At 36.6% G+C, this 18,044-nt stretch overlaps 1 protein-coding gene across 1 annotated transcript in view; it reads right to left on the bottom strand.

Moving 5' to 3' along the window:
• Positions 1-1,496: 1,496 nt before the first annotated feature.
• Positions 1,497-18,044, bottom strand: part of CAPZA2 (capping actin protein of muscle Z-line subunit alpha 2) — a 33,861-nt gene continuing 17,313 nt past the window's right edge. Inside the window, exons 5-11 of the mRNA XM_032106162.1 lie at positions 17,680-17,886; positions 16,423-16,500; positions 15,920-15,921; positions 12,259-12,337; positions 8,630-8,701; positions 5,984-6,046; positions 1,497-5,092 (exon numbers count right to left, since the gene is read on the bottom strand). Of these exons, the coding sequence (XP_031962053.1) occupies positions 4,952-5,092; positions 5,984-6,046; positions 8,630-8,701; positions 12,259-12,337; positions 15,920-15,921; positions 16,423-16,500; positions 17,680-17,886 (642 nt within the window). The 3' untranslated portion in view covers positions 1,497-4,951. The remainder of the gene's footprint in view (positions 5,093-5,983; positions 6,047-8,629; positions 8,702-12,258; positions 12,338-15,919; positions 15,922-16,422; positions 16,501-17,679; positions 17,887-18,044) is intronic.

The raw sequence follows: 18,044 nt of genomic DNA, 5'->3' as shown, positions 1-18,044 counted from the left end.
ACAGGAACTGTGGTTGAGTGGAAACACATGGCACCTTTCTTCCTTAAAGAAAATCATAATTGATCGCAGTCTTGTATTTTATCATCTTACTGACACATCTTGTATTACAACTGGATGTGCCGCCTCACCTGGGAAAAAGGCAGCATGACAGCAAATCCCAGGGCTAATCTTTGGGCCCCTTGCTGCACAGTGTGAGCTTCTGGCACCTTCACAGCACAGCAACAACTTGAATGTTTTTGCCTTTGGGCATCTAACTTTTAGTACCCAGCGACAGCAACAGATGCAACACTACCACCCACCACCCAAGAAAGCCGGCACACTGGGCAGGGAGGCTGCTTGAGCAGGCACCAAGAAACACTTTCCATCCACTGCAGCCCAAGAGAATGGATTTTTCCTGCACTCAAGAGCTTGTGGCTGTAATTTTCAATTAGGTTCATAAACACTTCATCTGCAAAAGAGGAGATAGCCTTGCTTCCCTTCAGCCAGCTATAAGAACATTTGCTTCAGGGAAGCCGAATCCCTTCTTTACCTCAGGGGACTAAAACTCACTTCTCTGTGTTTGAAGAAAGTAGCTTAGGTTCCAGATACACCGCAAGCACACTGCTGCACTGTAATTGGCAAGGCCTCTGGGGCCATTTTTACTTCCTAAGAAAGAGATAGGGAGCATGTTTTTCTGAACTCCTCTTCACAACACTGCTTGTCTTGCATTCACAGTGGTGTGGCAAAGCTGCAGCTTAGCCTTCTATATTAATATTTTTAAGTAAATTCTGAAATAACCTTGAAGGGTAACTCAAACTGAGTTGCGTACTGGGAAGCTACTTATTAAAGGAAGTAATCTCAATTCTTTCACTGATGCCTAAAACAGCTGCGCTCGGTAAACACTTGAAATTGAAAATGGTGAAGCACATTTAAAGGCAAAACTGAAATTACTACAAATCATTATGGGCATATGGTGGTGTCCTCCCAAACCATCCAACCAACTACTGTATACCTACTTTACTAGATATATTTACAACCCATAAACTGGAAGTTGTTTCTGATCTGACATTATTTCAAACTGCAGCTAGTCAGGCAGAAGTTCCTACATGCTCCTCTTGACTGAAGAGGAACAAACCTGACAGATTTGCCCCTGCACAAGTTTATTGATTTGCAAAGAAAAGATGCACAGAAAAGTCTAAATGTATTTAGAGCATGTATCCTTTAAGACAATGATTATCATTCTGACCCTTTTTTCCGATGAGCACATGGCTAACATCATGCTGAGCAATACCTGTTACAGGTAAGCAAGTCACAGTAGCAGAGGAAAATATTGCTAATAAGAGAACCTACCAAGTATTAAACATTCATTTTCACAGAAGGAATAAAGTGCATATTCACAGTTCCTTTTAGCTGTAAAAGGAAAAATTGACCTTTTTGGTTAAAATCTGATGCAGATTTTCCCCTTAAAAAAAAAAAAGTTCAGTTGACACTGTCACACAAAAATTGACACTTCAAGGTTATGAACAAACTAAGTTTAATCTAAACCTAGTTTACAATTGCATCAGATGAAGAACAGTTTCAGTCTTTCCAGTCAACAAATGTGGCAGAAGCTATGTCTGTGTCAGCAAGTAATTCAATACGATAGGAGTGAATCCACAGAATCGAACAGTTGATGCAACTTCTATACCTACAGTATTTACAGTCTGGAAATGTGAAGGCCCAGTTTTGTCTGAAGCTCCAGACATCCTCAATACATAGGTAGGTGGTTTCAAGCTGCCTGAAAGAAACCACTGCTATGGACTCAGGTCACCATTCAGAGCTTGAGGGTACCTGGTGCACACTCAGAGCCCAGGTCCATGTTCTGAGTTCTCCAAAAGGAAGTGAATTCAAGAGCACCAAAACGGCTTTGAGAGCCAAACCAGTCTGTGGAAAGTGGGGATAAGAGAGGGATTTCCAAACTGCATAAACTACATTGCTGCCATAGATGCAGCTGGAGCCATCCCCAAAGAGAACGTATCTCTCGGGATGTTCAGCCTCACACAAGGCTTTTAACCCTGGCTGAGTGACCATTTACTAATGAACTGCATCGCAGTGTTCCCAGTGGAACCAGATGGCAGAATTGTTATCAGCATGTAGAGCAGTAAGCAACAGTAGCCAGATAATCAAAATTACAATGATTTTAAAGTTTCATTCTATCCACAGTATGCATTTTAAGACAGACATACAAAAAGGGGCTGCTCAGGAGAACCTGAAAGCAGAATTGCCACTCCTGTTGCAGATGTTCACAAAGAACAGCTGCTTACTTGCAGAAGTTAAAAATTCCTTCATATAAAGGGGCACTAAGATGCATAAGATGTAATACACTTCAAAACCACAAACATTTTACAAGTCCATTTTACAAGCCATAATGTCTATTACATCAAGATTGAACAATACAAAGCTTGTCTTTATATTTAAAAATAGAATATAAACAAATAGTAGTTCACATTAAGACAATTGCCACAGCAAAATTTCTCAGAGAAAGTGCTTTACCTACAGAAAATACCCTAAAGCCTACCAAGCAAGCTCTAAAATTCTCCAACTTAAAAGTGGCAGGGATAGAAACAAAAGTGCAAAGTGACATACAAAACTTTGCTAGAAATCAAGAACTCCAAATGTGCCATGTACCTCAGCTGACAGTCAGGTCAGCTTCATCTGGGGAGTCATTACCCCTAAATATGATACAGCACACCACTTTGAAAAAGTAACAGAATAGTTGATTTACTTACAAATGGCTTTATTGAAGCTATAACTTAATAAATTTGATGTTCAAGGTGTAAAGTTGTCTCACAGACTAAAAATTAACACAAGAAAAAACATAAGTAATACAGATCTACTTATGTTATCCAATTGGTAGAATTGAACCTGAAAGAAGCAATTATTTCAAGATAAGGAATTAAGACTATCACAGGACTGAATAAATGGAGAGGGAAATACAGTAATAGAGTACTTCACAGTAAAATACCTCTTTATTAGGAATATATTTAAAACTAGCTCTTTATTTCAGGTAAGAAAAATAGCATTCTGACTTTTAGTCAGTGCTGATTCTGGTCATATGCAACATTCTAAACAGCTAGAAAAGTTATTTGCACTGCTGTTGCCCATTAACAATTCTCCTAACTGTTCATTCACTGCCTTTTTATTTTTACCTTGTTCTTAAATACACTGGAAGAAATTCTTCAAATAGGGTTTGTATTTAGATCTTAGTTAAGACTGACAGACTGACTTGACAGTGACTCAGCATTTGTTACTAGCTCACATGCAGCTTTTATGAGCTAATTTGAAAAGAACAACATAGTTCAGGAGCTGAACTACAAAGACAATTGAGAGGGCAACTATCCAGGAAGACTGTGGTAGAACAAATCCCACTCTTCTACTATACAGTTTAGTACTGTAAAGTAGCAGCAGTTTCAAGAACTTCTATACCTCTGTGTAAGAGAGCACTGAAGAACAGAATATTGGGGTATTGCTATTGAAATTCAAACAGCAAACTACTTCATATGTACATTTTTATACCCAGTACAAGTCTAGACTCTTTCTCTTGCTATGCTGTAATTTAACAGTTTAAGGTAATTCGTAAGATCATGCTGTAAACAGAGACATCAAACCTTTGTGTAAGCTCTACTGGTTTAGGAGTGTGTATAAACATCTGCCTTCTAAAAAATAAAGAGCTTTTTAATTTTCCATCATGAGCATATAAGTAGGTAGCATATTGTAAACCAAGTTTTTATCCAATTAAAAACAAAATCTATGCATGTTATGGAAACGTTATACAGCATTTATAACGAAGTCTGTGTTTTTAGATACCTGACATCCATTTTCAAAATGAGATATATCAGACAGGGAAAGTATTCTCCAGACAAATGTATTAGTTTTTGGTCTTGGAATTTCTTCTATCCTCTGTAGCCAATATGAAGCCAAAATACATCTGTTTTAAGTAGATTTCCATATGCAGATGTTTTTTAAATGCAGATGAAAACGATAATGATATTACAATCCCTAAATACACAAGTTTGTGGCTGTTTTAAGCAGAATTTAAAAAATATTTAGAAACACCAAAAATAGGCTATATCAGGAAACAATCTGATACTCAAATAAATAGAAAATTTGCGTTTTAATGTCACATTGAATTTTAGTACATTTCAATCCAAGAAAAAAATAAACAGACATAGTAATGAGTACAGGATTATATATATTACAATATGCCTTGTTATAATACATTTGTAGCTTTATGATAAAAAAACCTGGAGGGCAGATGGAGTTTGAGCTCATTTGAGTAATTTTCAGAAAAAAGCATTAAATGCATTTCAGTACTTTTATTTAATTTCAAAACCTCAAAACAGCATTAGACCTTGGCCTTTTCTTTAAAAAAAAAAAAAAATTAGCTACCATGGGGCTAGCTAAGCATGTCCTCTGGCAGGTTTAAATGATACAGAAAATGCTTTTCCCAATTTTACATACAATGAAAGGACAGATGATTTCAAAACCAGCACCTATGGCTAATTCCATGTTGACCTTGACCTAGAAATGCATATTATTGATCTCCACAAGGAATCCAGCAAATTTTTCAAGTTGTCCATTTCACATGAAAGCAAGAGGAAGGGTTATCATATGCAAAAATATTTTTTCCAACTGTTCTTAATGTTTAATTGAAAACTAAAGGCATGGTCTCTTCATTATAAAAAAATAAAGGTACAACGGAAACTCTAAAGGAAGATATTCAGCTATAGTGAAGTTGCAACCCTCTGAAAGGAAGGAAAAAGAAAAAAAAAGTCAATTAGCTAAGCTTTGTGCTCTAACCAAACTACTTACAGTGATTTTCAATGGCAAAAGCCCATGCTGACTGGGTGATTTGACAGTTCCAAATATTTTTTGTAATAATTTTTATTTGTATACAAGGACACTAAAATGATCCAGTCATGCAATGTTCACTTTAAGCATTCTGCATCTCTTTTCCAATCTTATAGCTAAGGATCTTGTTCCAGTCAATCTTGGTGCGGGTAACTGGCAACTGTCGACGTAAGGCCTTGAAAGTAGTGTCCGACATAGTCTGATAGTTCTCACTGATAGCAGTCTGTCAAACACAAAGGCACACAGAACAGACATGTGAAGAACAGAACTAGGATGCCATATAAACATTCAGTGACTCAGGGGCCTGCTACCTCTTAAACAGGCTTAATAAAAACATGCTAAATTGAAATAATACTTAATGAAGGAAAGCTGCTAGATACAGATTGAGACTATGTGAAGAAAATTAGTGAGACATGTAATAAACCTGGCCATAGTCAAGGTGTTTCAGCAAACCAAAGTGTGGTTTATCAGCAGCATGAATAAAATGCTGACCACAGTTAGCTCATACATCATTAATTCCACACAGGAAAGTCTTCTACTGTCTTTCCTGTGGGGATGCTAAAGTCAGTCCACAACACATCATGTGAACTTGAATATAATGCATACAATAGATACTTCAAACATTTTAATTAAAGAGTATTTCTTTCAAACTGACAGAACACAATGTCTGAAATTTACCTTATGTTCAAGGCCTGAATGAATGTGTATCCAGTTCTGCAGAGAGTATCCAGAACAGTTACACTTTCCTAACTTTGAAATGACTAACTGAAACAGGTAATGCCTATAGTCATACTTAGCAAAGCTGTCTAACAGAGTAGCCTCTGAACAGAATCTGTACAAAAATTCCACCTAGGGAATGCACTAATGCTTTAAGACACCAGAATTGCTGAAACTTAATCATGCAAGGAACTTTTCCACTCTCAAAAAATTACTTCTGTTGTAATGTTAAGCACAATCACCAGAAGGTATGAAAAGGCAAGACAGAGGTCACAGCAGCACGTAATCTATTTAAATGGAACTGCATTATCTTGCTAGTTATAGAATACTAGCTTTGGTTAAGTATATGGTAATGCTATAAATATGAGTATGAATACAGTATTTGTTTCCAACATACCTGATATTCATTTTCTGCAGCCTCTACAATTTTTATAAATTCCTTTGCTGTCTGGGCTTCATTCTAGGAAAAAACCATTTGAATTAGGTCTGATATACAGCATAATTCTAGGACCAGCTGGATTATGTTCTTCCTATAGTTATGAGTGATGTCAGACTCAATGAGAACACTTGACTGTTCAGTGGCTAAATCAAAACTGAACACTCATCCAAAAGGCATATCCCATATGATGATGATGTTAGAAAAATAAAATCAAACTGTTACAAGCATAAAGATTGCCACGAAACTCATTAACATATTTTGATTAAGAATTCTATGGTACAATAAAAAGACAGATGGAACACATCAGCATTTGGAAATACGACAATGCCCACCAAAGTCTCTAAAAACATGCAAAGTACGGATAACAACATTATCAATGTTACATTTCCAGTACAAATTCAAGAAAACTTCAAGAACATCAGCTAACCCAGAAGTTATAGTAGAATATAACCATGAAACCAAAACAGATTTGCTCACCAGTAAACATTCTGAATCTGGAGACTAAGCTGAGGAAAACACTAGGTTTTATATACCTGGTATTCTAAAACTATCCCCAAATACCTCTTGCAAAAATGAAGGTGCAAATTTCATCATGACTGATAAGGGTGAGGTCAGAAAAAAAACTGTTTAAGGATGCAAGTGGGTGTTTTGTTTAAGAATAAAATATGCCCCATCAGTCAATCTGGAGGCAAATTAGCTGAAGTGCTTAAACGAAGTCCCCAGAAGGAAGTGAGGGTTCATGAATTTCCAAACTTCCAACTTAGCATTGGAGACATTCCTAAGTGTGCTTTTGAGGAAGCTGTTTAAAGTTAGGAGTGTTCTTGTCACATGTAATCCCTCATTCCTTCAAAGGCAAAGACATGGAGAAAACTCTGATAGCTTCAATCATAACTGGTACAAAGTTTCAGTGAAACTGCACCTAATAGCTGTGGAAGTGCTTCTGGACACTGCAAGAGACATGAAGGAGAAGGCAGAGATAAAGTAGATGAAAAAATGAAAAGGTTTTGCTTTTTAGTGAACTGAGGAAATACTTTCAAAGGCTCTGCCAGTGAAAGGAAAAATTCAGAGGTACGTGGTCTTATTTGTCTCAGAGGAAAATAAGGGATAAGAGAATAACCCTTCAGCAAGATTATTCACAACTCTAGCAACAAGAGAACTCTTCAGTCGTTTATTTCTGTTGTGCCTGTTAATAGTTTTAAAATGGGTTCTCTAATAAACAACAAAAAAGAAGAGTCATTGAGGCTCCTTTTAATCTACCTACCATTTCTTCTGTGTGAAGTAAGAACTTGTACAGCCTCTGCCCTCTATGAAGCTCAAAGCCAAGGTTAAAAACTGGTAACCAGAAGCATATTTGCTTTTGTTTCAGCTGAGTTACGTAAAAGATGTTTTCCGACTCATCAGTCTGCTACTACTTTAGTGAATTGCAAAACAGGATTAAGTTTCTTCCCAATAGCAAGTGAAGCAAAAACTATTGAAAGCAAAACTGCATCCACATAACCTTCCCTGCAGCAACTCTTATCTGAATGAAAGACTAAATAGATCCCTCTGCTCTGGGGGGTCAGAAGTAATTTTATATCTACAGCTCAAGAAGTGTTATCAGTTGGCACCACATTCTCTCATTTTTTATGGTGCTATTGCAATTGAAAAACCAACAAGCCTTGCTTTATTCTAACAAACAATGTTCTTTACTGATGAATTGACCTATTGAGCCAAATTGGCCACTGCTAGTCATTATCATTAAAATACTCGTACTGTTAACTTTTACAATTTCTCTTTGCCAGTTTAACCTCACTATCTTAAATTCTATTAAAAAACACTCCAACAGAAAATCTTGTTGTTTTTAAACACAATTATAGACGTTGTTTCAGAAGTAGTAGCTGTTCATGGTGGAACATTATCAATCCTTAAAAGATATATCTGGTAATATTTCCAAACAACTTTTATTTCTATTGTTTGCTCCTCATTACTACAATAATCTATTTGGTAAGAAGTTGAAAAAAATGATGCTTTAAATATAAAGTGTGTTATGATTCTCAAGTTGAAGCATCTCTGAAAGGGCTTTGTGTACAGAACAGCAAGACACTGACAGCAGCAGTTACAGACGGAGAAAATGAAGGGAAAATACCCACTACTGCTTCTCAACTGGTACCATTTGTTTACTATTTTAGCATACTGGTCCTTCTTCCAGCGAGCAAAGGAGGCAGTGTCCTAGAGATTGTACTACTAAAGTCAGTTGCTTTAACTCAAACCTCCTTCATATTCAAAAATTAATTCTATAGGTCACTCTGCAGACCAAAGTTTAAATAAAGAAGTGCAGGAAGACTGACAACAAGCTAATTAATGCTTTAAAATCAAAGTTAATGTAGCTTATATAAGCCACATGCAAGCATACGTTAATATTTTTTTACTTAAAAAAAAAATACTAGCTACATATTGGGCAGAAGCAGTAAATATTACATAGAAAGTATTTGTAAATTTGAACATTAATTCCCATACATATAGAAGAACAGACTTCTCAAACCTCTGAGCTTTTTAAAGCTTGCTTCTATTTTTAAATCAAAAAGTCACTTTAATATACCCACTAAGTTTTTAAAGGTCACTTACAGACACTGTTAGAGAATCTTGTATGTCTTTATGGCTCACCAACTGAACATTACCATCTTCATAGTAGTGAACCTAGAGAAAATGAAACAAAGAACCTCATATTAAGTTTTACAAATCAATAACATACAGGAAAATCAAAGTGTTGTGTTATTTATCACAGTAAGAAACCTATACAAATCAACCAAAACCACATACAGAACGTTACAGAACAAAAGCAAGTAGAAAAACCAAAATAAGGTAGAATTCACTATTTTAGAGGGGGAATACTGAAGAGGCTACTCTGGAAACATTTTTAAGCCTTAAGTACTATTAGCTTACTATTAGTACTTAAGTACTATAGCCTTAAGTACTATTCTAAGCAGAGAAGTTTAGGTTTTGACTAACATCATGAAAACAACACCTTATTTATGTGACCTTACTAGAAACCCTTGAAATGAATAGACTAGACTATTCTAAATGATGAAGATATACTTAAAATTAGAATAGTTTGGGGAAGGTTTCAGGATACTGTGAGGTTTTTCTGCTTCCCCAAACTGTTTTCTAGGATAGTGCAACATAAAGCTTCCCTTTCTAGCTCTCCTTGGATTTGACATTTTCCTCTATTAGATAGGGCTCATAACAAAAGCTGGTATTTATCTAGACAAAGCAGTTCCCAAGGTTAGATAGCAAAGCCGAATGAAATAATTTATTCTTGAAACGCTGTATCTACATAATAGCTTCCTTGATTATTTTGCAGGAGACCACTAAAACTCTACTCAAGCTAACTTTAGTACTTTTAAATTCAGTTGGGACAGGTAAGAAAACATATAGCTCCTAACACAACTGTTGGAAAACATAAAATAAGGAAGCACATATAAAACTACATGTGATCATTAACGATAATTGATATAGAAGTTGTGCAGGTCACTGACACTTAAATAAGCATCTTTGAAGATTTTTTTACAATTTTGATAAAGTCAAGATAGTCAACATAGTTGATGTTATGAGAAAATGAAACATTTGTGTGTCACCCTATTAGACAACATAACATTATATTCTGAGATTAATGCACAATAGTATAATTTCCTGTGCATTATGATCATATGTGCAAAAGACCCTCAGCTTCATAAATAACAGAAAAAAAATGACACACAGTAAGACAGTTGTAATACCACACAAAGGAAAGGTTTCCTATATGAGTAAAACATTATTGCCTATGGTTCATCTTACACGATTATTTTGCTTATTGTCAAATACTTGTTTTGCAACAAAAGGTATCAACCTAACCACAGAAGAAGTTTCTTTTCAAATCAAACATTGCTGGGTAAAACCTCTGCCAGTCTTTTTCAATCCATTTTCTGAAAGAGGAGAAGTGCTTACTCAGTGCACAATTTTAAGAATTCCCAATGAAGCAGCAGAACCCAAAGCAATATATGTATTTCCCCTTGTCCATCATGATTCACTGCAGAGAGCCCAAACCTCCCCTGTGCTCTGAGGCCAACACCAGCACAAACATCTTATCTGTGTCACTGGGTCACATTCTTGGCAAACACTCAGACCTAGAAGCTTAACAGAGATGGAGAGTCAAATCTAATTCTGGGATGTGTTATATCTTAAACAAAATATGAGAAGTAACTGTTCTGTACTATACCTCACTGCTGACATCCTTCATTCTAGAATGCTAGGTCTAGGTGCAGAAGACTACAAGAAAGAGGATGTTTATGAACAGAACCTCTTGGAAAGGTTAACTGAGGGATGAGAATAACGAATTATCTAAGAGATAAATTAGTAACCAGTACACTTCTCAGTTGTTTTCCATCCAGTTGGAGCATGTTAAATACTGCAGGGACTTAGTTTTAGTAAAAGGCTCTGCTGTTGCTTTTCCCCTTAAATATACTTAAAGAAAATTACACAGAAGAGATTACAACAATTGAGAATCTCCTATATTAGAATTTATTATTAGAATTAAGAAAAAAGGAAGAAATTGTGCAAATGATCTTAAAAATACTGAAGACACCTGAAGATAGCAGGTGATGCTCAATTTCCCCAACTTATTAATAAAAGGTTTTATCAGAAACAGGGCAACAGTGTATTGCTGTCAAAGATTTTGCAAACAACACTGAAATTTCAGTACTCGAAAATTTTACTAGTGCTGCAGAGACTTCCTTTTCTAGAAAAATACTGTGCTCCTTAAAAAAAAAAAAATTAAAGTACTTTTTTTGTTTGTTTCTTCTGAGAGGTGAAGACTGTGCACTCCCACATACACTGGAGAAATTGTACACCATTTCTAAAAATTTAAAACTGAGTTCAAAATTCTTTGATGAAACAAGTAGTTTCTAAACAAGCAAAAAAGTAGAACTTTTCATCACTCTCCAGAACTTTAATGAATATAAATAATGACTTGATTAATTACGTGAAATAGTACTAAAAGACAAAATCATCTGGTGCCCAAATTTAAAAGCTGACTAGAACCTGAATAAATTCCTCATTCAGACTATTTTTTAGGCTGCTGCCCTAACCTTTCCAAGAATTAGGTGGACACCCGCTTCCTTGTTCTGGAAAACCTCTTAAGACATTTAACCAAAAATGCATGCTGTGGAGAAAATGCCCGCTTTGCTGCAAGTTGGATTTAAGTGACAAAGTCTTGAGAAGCCTAGAAGTTGCTTAAGGGGCTGCTTACCATGACTGTTGTGACCTGGCAACGTAATAACGGCTGCTCACATTTTGACCATCATTCCAAATGTTACAGAACTGGCACTAGCATGGGAAAGCAGATTCAGGGTCCCCTTGCCTGGGTGAATCTGAACACAGCCACCACATCCTAAAATAACATCCTAGCTTCAGACTAGAAAAACATTCCTTTGCACCTTCCTTCTGCAGTCATCACTGAGCAGTAAGAACAAGCAAAACCCATGGGGGCATAAAAACAGCAAGAAAAAAAACCTTGACTCTGTCTCGTTAAAAAAAATAAATGAAGTACTACACAGAAAGTCAGGCTGCACTAAGTTTCCAGTCCTTGATCCCAGAACTGCTTCAATAAACTGCTGCAATGTATGTGTACACATTCCAGGGAACCAATCCAGGAAGTCAGGTTTCCCTGCCTACCACATGACAGTCAGACTTCCTTTGGTCTCAAGACTTCCGCCTGCTTGGAATTCTTCATTTCTGAATGCCCTAAAGCCAATAGGAAAGCCAAATTCTGAATGAAGAAAACAACAGATTCAAAAATTTCTATGGTGGAATTGCTGAAACCAAAGGTTTCTGAACAATAGGATAACATGAAAAAGCCCCGTTATCAGTTAAAATGAAAAAAAAAAAAAAAAAAATTTTTTCTTCAGAAAGGGCCTACCCTAAGGAAAGGCTTGTCTCACTTCAAGAATTCAAGAAACAGGAAACCAAAGAGGAATATGCCTAGCTGAGGTGAATACACCTTCTCAAGTCCTCTGAATCATTACATTAAACACATATTTTATGTTTTTAAGGATTAGATAAATATGCAAATTAAGTCACTAACACTTAACTGAATGAGCATTGCTGCCTTTCTTATTGGGTCCCCATTTTCCCTTAACATACTTGATACACTGGCCTGAGTCTCCCTTGATAATGACTGGAGACTTAACAGCTCAGGACACAGCTTGAGATAAGCATACCTGAATTTTCAAGATGCCAGCCACTTGAGTGGTTGATGGGGTGATTGTAAACTTCCATTCTGACCTCCAACGGCCATTCCTTAAAAAAAGCAATAAAACAGAAACTGAATGTCACCCCACTGGTTATGAAAAAAAATCCCAACATACAACTGGTAGTCAAAGGAAACCAGAGAAAGAAATTTGCAGTGCAACTACACATGCAGAAAATCTTCCCCTAAAGATTCAGTCTCGTAATCAATCAAGATCAGAACAGTTTCCCAAAACATTTAATCTCAGTTTTCGCTGTGGACCAAGGAGATTTCTTATTAAGGAACTTTTAACAGTAGGACTTCTGAAAGTACCTAAAGCCTCCAGTGTTCTTCCTCTATTGTAGTATTAGCTAGGCACACACAGTCAATATTTTGTTTCTAGGACCTGGGTGATGTCCTAGATCAGCCAAAGTCACACTTCACCTCAGGCTATCAAAAATTAGAAGGGAAGGAACATTAAAGCAGCAAGACTTTCTACTGTGTTTAACTGTAACTAGTTAACTTTAACTAGTAACTGTAACTGCAACTTTCAGCTCTTCCAGCATTTCCCTTCCAGGACAACAATTTCCCTCCAGTTTCCTTCCACAAATTCAGAATCCTTGCCAAAATGCTTAAAGGGTGTTCCAAACACTCAGAAAACAGTATGGGGAGAGTATGGTGTAGTTTCACCTGATTTCTTTCCTGTAACCTAGACATTTTCTTATTTAGCTAGGAAGTTAGTGGATTAGGTTAGTACTATAGAGCTGTATTAAGAATGCAGTGCAGCTGTCCATCATTTGTCCTGTGTTTACACTTAAAGAAGCAAAAAAAGTTGACACTATGAGTTCCAATCCCGCTAATGTTAGGTGTAGATCCCAGTGCACTCAACAAGGGGAGAGAAAAGACACAAAATATTAAAATTAACTGCTACTAATGAATCTATATAATTACACATCTTAGATAGTAACAATGGTAACTCAACTATAAAGCCATTGGTTATTATTTCAGACAATTTCCAAATTATCACTGAACATATAGACTAAGACAATTCAGAAGTTGACATTGCTAAGAAAACGGAAAGGGTTGCCCAACTCAGTGACATTAATACTACTAGTAGCCTTATAGACTGACCACACTGATTTTGAGAAACTTACGTGCTGGATTATACCTTAGGTACAATTCTAGTTTTTGAATGCCTGGGATTCAATGGCTAGCTAAAAGATTTGTTTGCTTCTTAGCTGCTCTGTGGTCCCTTGAAGTTAAGATGACCACAGTGTTTCCACTCTGGGATATCTTTTTTGTCCTTAAGTTGCTATTAAATAAAAAAATCAAAAATTCAAGTTCAGAAGCATTTTTCTGTAGGAAATGCTCTAAGGTGAAAACAATACCATTTCCTTATTTAGCTTGGCTGACTTAGAATGTTTGATCAGAGATTAACTTTCCTTTTCTTTCTTTAATAAGCCATCTATCCTACTACGTTGATAGTATTTCAAATAATCACAAAGTATTTTTCTTTAGCATATATTGGTTTGCTATTACCCAGCAAACTTACTCTCATAGTAGGCTGACAGACTTCTAAATGCCTAAAAAGCTGGAACACCTTGAGAATAAATATTGGCTGTGGCTTGGGCTGGATATCCAGCCATACAGCTGGATAACTGAGCAATCTGGTTAACTTGGAATCCATTCCTCCATCTCTAAATCTCCCAAACCAATATGCATTTATTACAACTCACTAAGAACGAGATTTAGAGTCTGACTACCCATGAAAAACACTTAAAAATATGGTCAATATTTACCCATAGATGCCCAACCATAACTTTAATAAAGAAAACTTTCAAGAAAGATTTTCTCCATCTATAAAAGGCTGCTGCATATCTGTTCCTCTTCTTTAAAGACTACAAAATAATTATTTGAAATATCAAAATTCATTCATACGTCCAAACTAAAAAGAAAACCAGTATTATTTCAAGTTACTTTTAACGTTTATGCAAAACATGCACACTTAACTAGTCAAGTTTAAGTCAATAGGAAAAAATATTTATTAGCTATGCAAATTCAATAAAAATCAGTGTACTGGGCAAATAATTCAACTGATCCATACACATGCTGAAATTACTATGGATATGTAATATCCACCTTCAGAATCAAAACCCAAAGATTTCTGTACTTCCATCCATTACCTGTGGGATTACTAATATAAATTGCAAGCAGATGCAAAACAGCAAACCAAATAATAATGAAACACCTTTCTTCTGACAACTGCATATATAAGCTATCTTTAGGATATAACCTCCTTAACCCATTCCTGATACTGTGATATTTTATGTCACCTCTGGCCAGTTTCCTGTACTGAGCTATCCAGACTATGGAAAAAATCATTCAACCAAGTCCAGAAAAAAGAAAGCTGCAGTGTCATGGGTTAGCAAAGCATAGTCTCGGAAGTGATGTTCTTGCAAAGGGGTGCTTACAGCTTCCTCTGTGACCTGACAGAACCTATCAACTGGCCAGTTTGAATAGGAACAATTCTTTAAGCCACTTAAAATTGTGACCACCTCTGTGATCCACACTTAAGAATATACAAACCACCCCCACAGCTCTGTCTCGTTTCCAGTGCTAGGACAGGTGGCTGCGGGCCCCGTGTGCGGGCCAGCGGGCCCGGCCCAGGCCCTGCTCAGGCCAGGCCGGGCCAGCCCGGCTCCCCCTCTCCAGTGCAGCCAAGATTCAGCTGAAGCTGCCCTGCTGTCCAGCAGAGATCATGTGAGCAACAGCGATAAGCGAAATTCCAGCTGCAAGGCCTGGGTGAGATTAACCCTTTTTGTGCTGTGAAGAGCTGAAAACCTGAGGGAGAAGAAAGAGGAGATACTTAAAGCTGAAATTCTGTTGTAAAGCTATGATATATCAGAGTACCCATTGTAATTTTCATGAAGGCATGGGGGGTGGAGCGTTCTACTTGTGAGCAAAAGCACCTGCGCTGAGATAGGCAGATGCTGAAACAGCTGTAATTTCATGAGAAGTTTGAACAGGGAGAGATGGAAGCGATGAGGACTTTTGCTCCAAACGGAAAAGGAGAAAACCTCTGTTCCTAGAGATGTTCCCAGAGATAGTCCTAGAGATGAAGATGAGGAGGACCCTTTGCTCCCAGGGAAGGAGAAAGGCCTCTGTTCTTAGAGATGAAGTGCTCCCAGAGATGGGTGAAGAGAACTTTTGCTTCTGAACGGCTCAACCTTAAAATTGTACCCCAGTAATTCAAGAGTGGACCCTCGAAAGCAGTTGTGGGAAAAGCTCCAAGTCGTCGGAAGGGACTCACATGATGCGAGCAGAGAACCAACCCGGGTGGCTGTCTTGTTGCAATAATGTTTTCATAGCATGGGCAAGAGAGACTCCTCTTCCTAAATGGACTGAACAAGGTTATCATGGAAGTAGTAAACAGACTGAACATCTCAAGGGTTGTCTTTTTACATTGTCAGTGGGAGAAGGGAGAAAGGTGGGGGACAGGAGAAGTGTTCTGAAGGTGTGGTATGAATTTTTTTTTCTTCTTTTAGGTCTGTTAATAAACTTCTTTATATTCTTTCAAGTTTCGTGCCTGCTTTGCATTTCTCCTAATTCTTATCTCACTGAAGGTAAACAGTAATGAGTATTTTGGACCAAACCACTACATGCAGTTTGTAAGAGTTTATTTCATCCAAAATCACCTTTATCTGTCTTATCCCAACATTAATCACTTAAGTCCCATTGTAAAGCGATTTTTGGTCACCTTCTTTCTCTGAGAAATTCAAACTAGAAGGAACGGGTTTTATTCTATCAGTCACAAAGGAAGCAAAACAAGCCAAAACAACCATTTTAGGGAATACAGCCATGAGTATTGGTGTCAGTGTGATAAACAGGAAAATTGATCACGTATGTCATATGTGTGATATGGAATTTTGCGAAGCTCTGCAAAGGAGATGCAGGCACACAGTCTGCCATTCTACTTACCACAAAGGAAGAGATTTCTGCAGTTTTGGCAGAAAAACTTGGGAGTAGGGTAGAGGGAGAAAAAAGGTCCCATACAAGAAATGCATCCACCTTCTTCTCTGAACTAAGGATTATCACTGTAATGGCACTTACTCAGTTAGCTGTATTTTACTGTCCGTGGATCCATACAAAAACTTACCAAAATTCTTGCTTGAAATTGATGGCTCTCTATGCATGCAATAATGGTTTGCTGTCCATCAATTGTTTTACCATACACCTTAATTAGGAAAAAAAAAAAAGAAAGAAGCAAAAAAAAGAAGAGTCAAAGTTTCAGTAGATCTTGCTCAAACTGCTTAGATATCTGGTTCTACTGTTGTTATATAAACTGTAAAATTTCATTTTAGAACCATTATGGTTATACATAATATTCCTGTACATGAAACATTGAAGTATTTATTACAATGCAGAAAAATCTAAGACTAAAAAACTTGAAGGTCAATCATCTTAACTAAATTTTATATATTGTGAACTCATTTTTCTGCCACTACAGGAATTTTAAGCCTATAGCAGTGACTACTGAGACAATATATATATTACCAGCTGGGTTTCAAACACCAGTTATTCTACCAACTATATGATGATTTAAACCTGTACAGAATAGCAAAAAGGTGACTCAAAGGGTGGGTTTAGTCCTCTGTTCTGCTTTATGCCCCCAAATCAAATACTACTAAAAATTATCTCAGCAAACATCCAATCTGGTTTCCTTTACAGGAACTGGAACTCATCTGCCTGCCTGGGAATCCAATTCAACCTGTTAACTTGGCAACTGATTTACTTTTTTTCCCCTAGTTAATTTTTCTGTCACATCAACATAAAGCACAGAACAGCTATCAATAGATCAGTTTGCTGAGATTTAAATAGTCACAGGGCTCATAACAGCAAGCAAATGCTATTTTAGTCCAGACTAAGAGGTTTTATTTTAAGAAGCTATCAGAACCACCAATTCTGGTGGTAAGAATACGATACTTGGATATATAGGAGATATGATGGAGCAAAACCAGTTTGCTTTACTAAGACAGTTTTGTCAGTAAAGCAAGCCAAGGCAGACATTTCTGTCTTACGGAATTTTTCTCCCCTTCTAAGCAACCAACCAGATAGCCAGGATCAGCAGGATCAACCTGCAGTAGTCCACAAAAGGTCTAAATGCTTTAAGAAATTTAAATAAAAATGTTTAAATACAGAAGTACATCTTCACTATGACCTGCAGTAACCACCCACTAATAATCCAATAGCTGAAACATTAAATTTCTGAAGCTTTCCCTCATTTCTCATGAATACCTGACAGGACTAAATTCTTTACAGTCGAAACTGCTTATCTTTCTGGTCTACAAATAGCTCCCTTTTAAAATTTGTATCTATGTATAGTGGTACAGTGGTTATGTAATTTAGCACTTACTGTGCAGACACCATTTGGATAGTGTTCCTTCACATATGCTTTCATTGCTGTTTCAACTGAATTTCTCCAGGACTCTATGGCATTTTCAACTTCATGGGGTCTAGGATCAGTAGCCTCCTTTCTTAAGTGATCAAATTTAAAAGAAATCTTGTTCTTGGGATCCAGAAATTTTCCATTTCCCAAATCACCATGCTCTGTTATCAAAACCTGTATCGTAAAATTTAAGTTTAAAATTTATATTTCATTTTAATATATATTTATATTATATACAATTTATTTAATCATAAAATTAGTTAATAACATTTGCTATTCAATAAAAACAAAAAAAATGCCATGCCAAATCTAATTATATCCTGCATTTAATG

The sequence above is a fragment of the Corvus moneduloides genome, chromosome 4, assembly GCF_009650955.1.
Source record: "Corvus moneduloides isolate bCorMon1 chromosome 4, bCorMon1.pri, whole genome shotgun sequence".
Taxonomy (NCBI): domain Eukaryota; kingdom Metazoa; phylum Chordata; class Aves; order Passeriformes; family Corvidae; genus Corvus; species Corvus moneduloides.
This window is presented reverse-complemented; position numbering and strand designations above follow the sequence as displayed.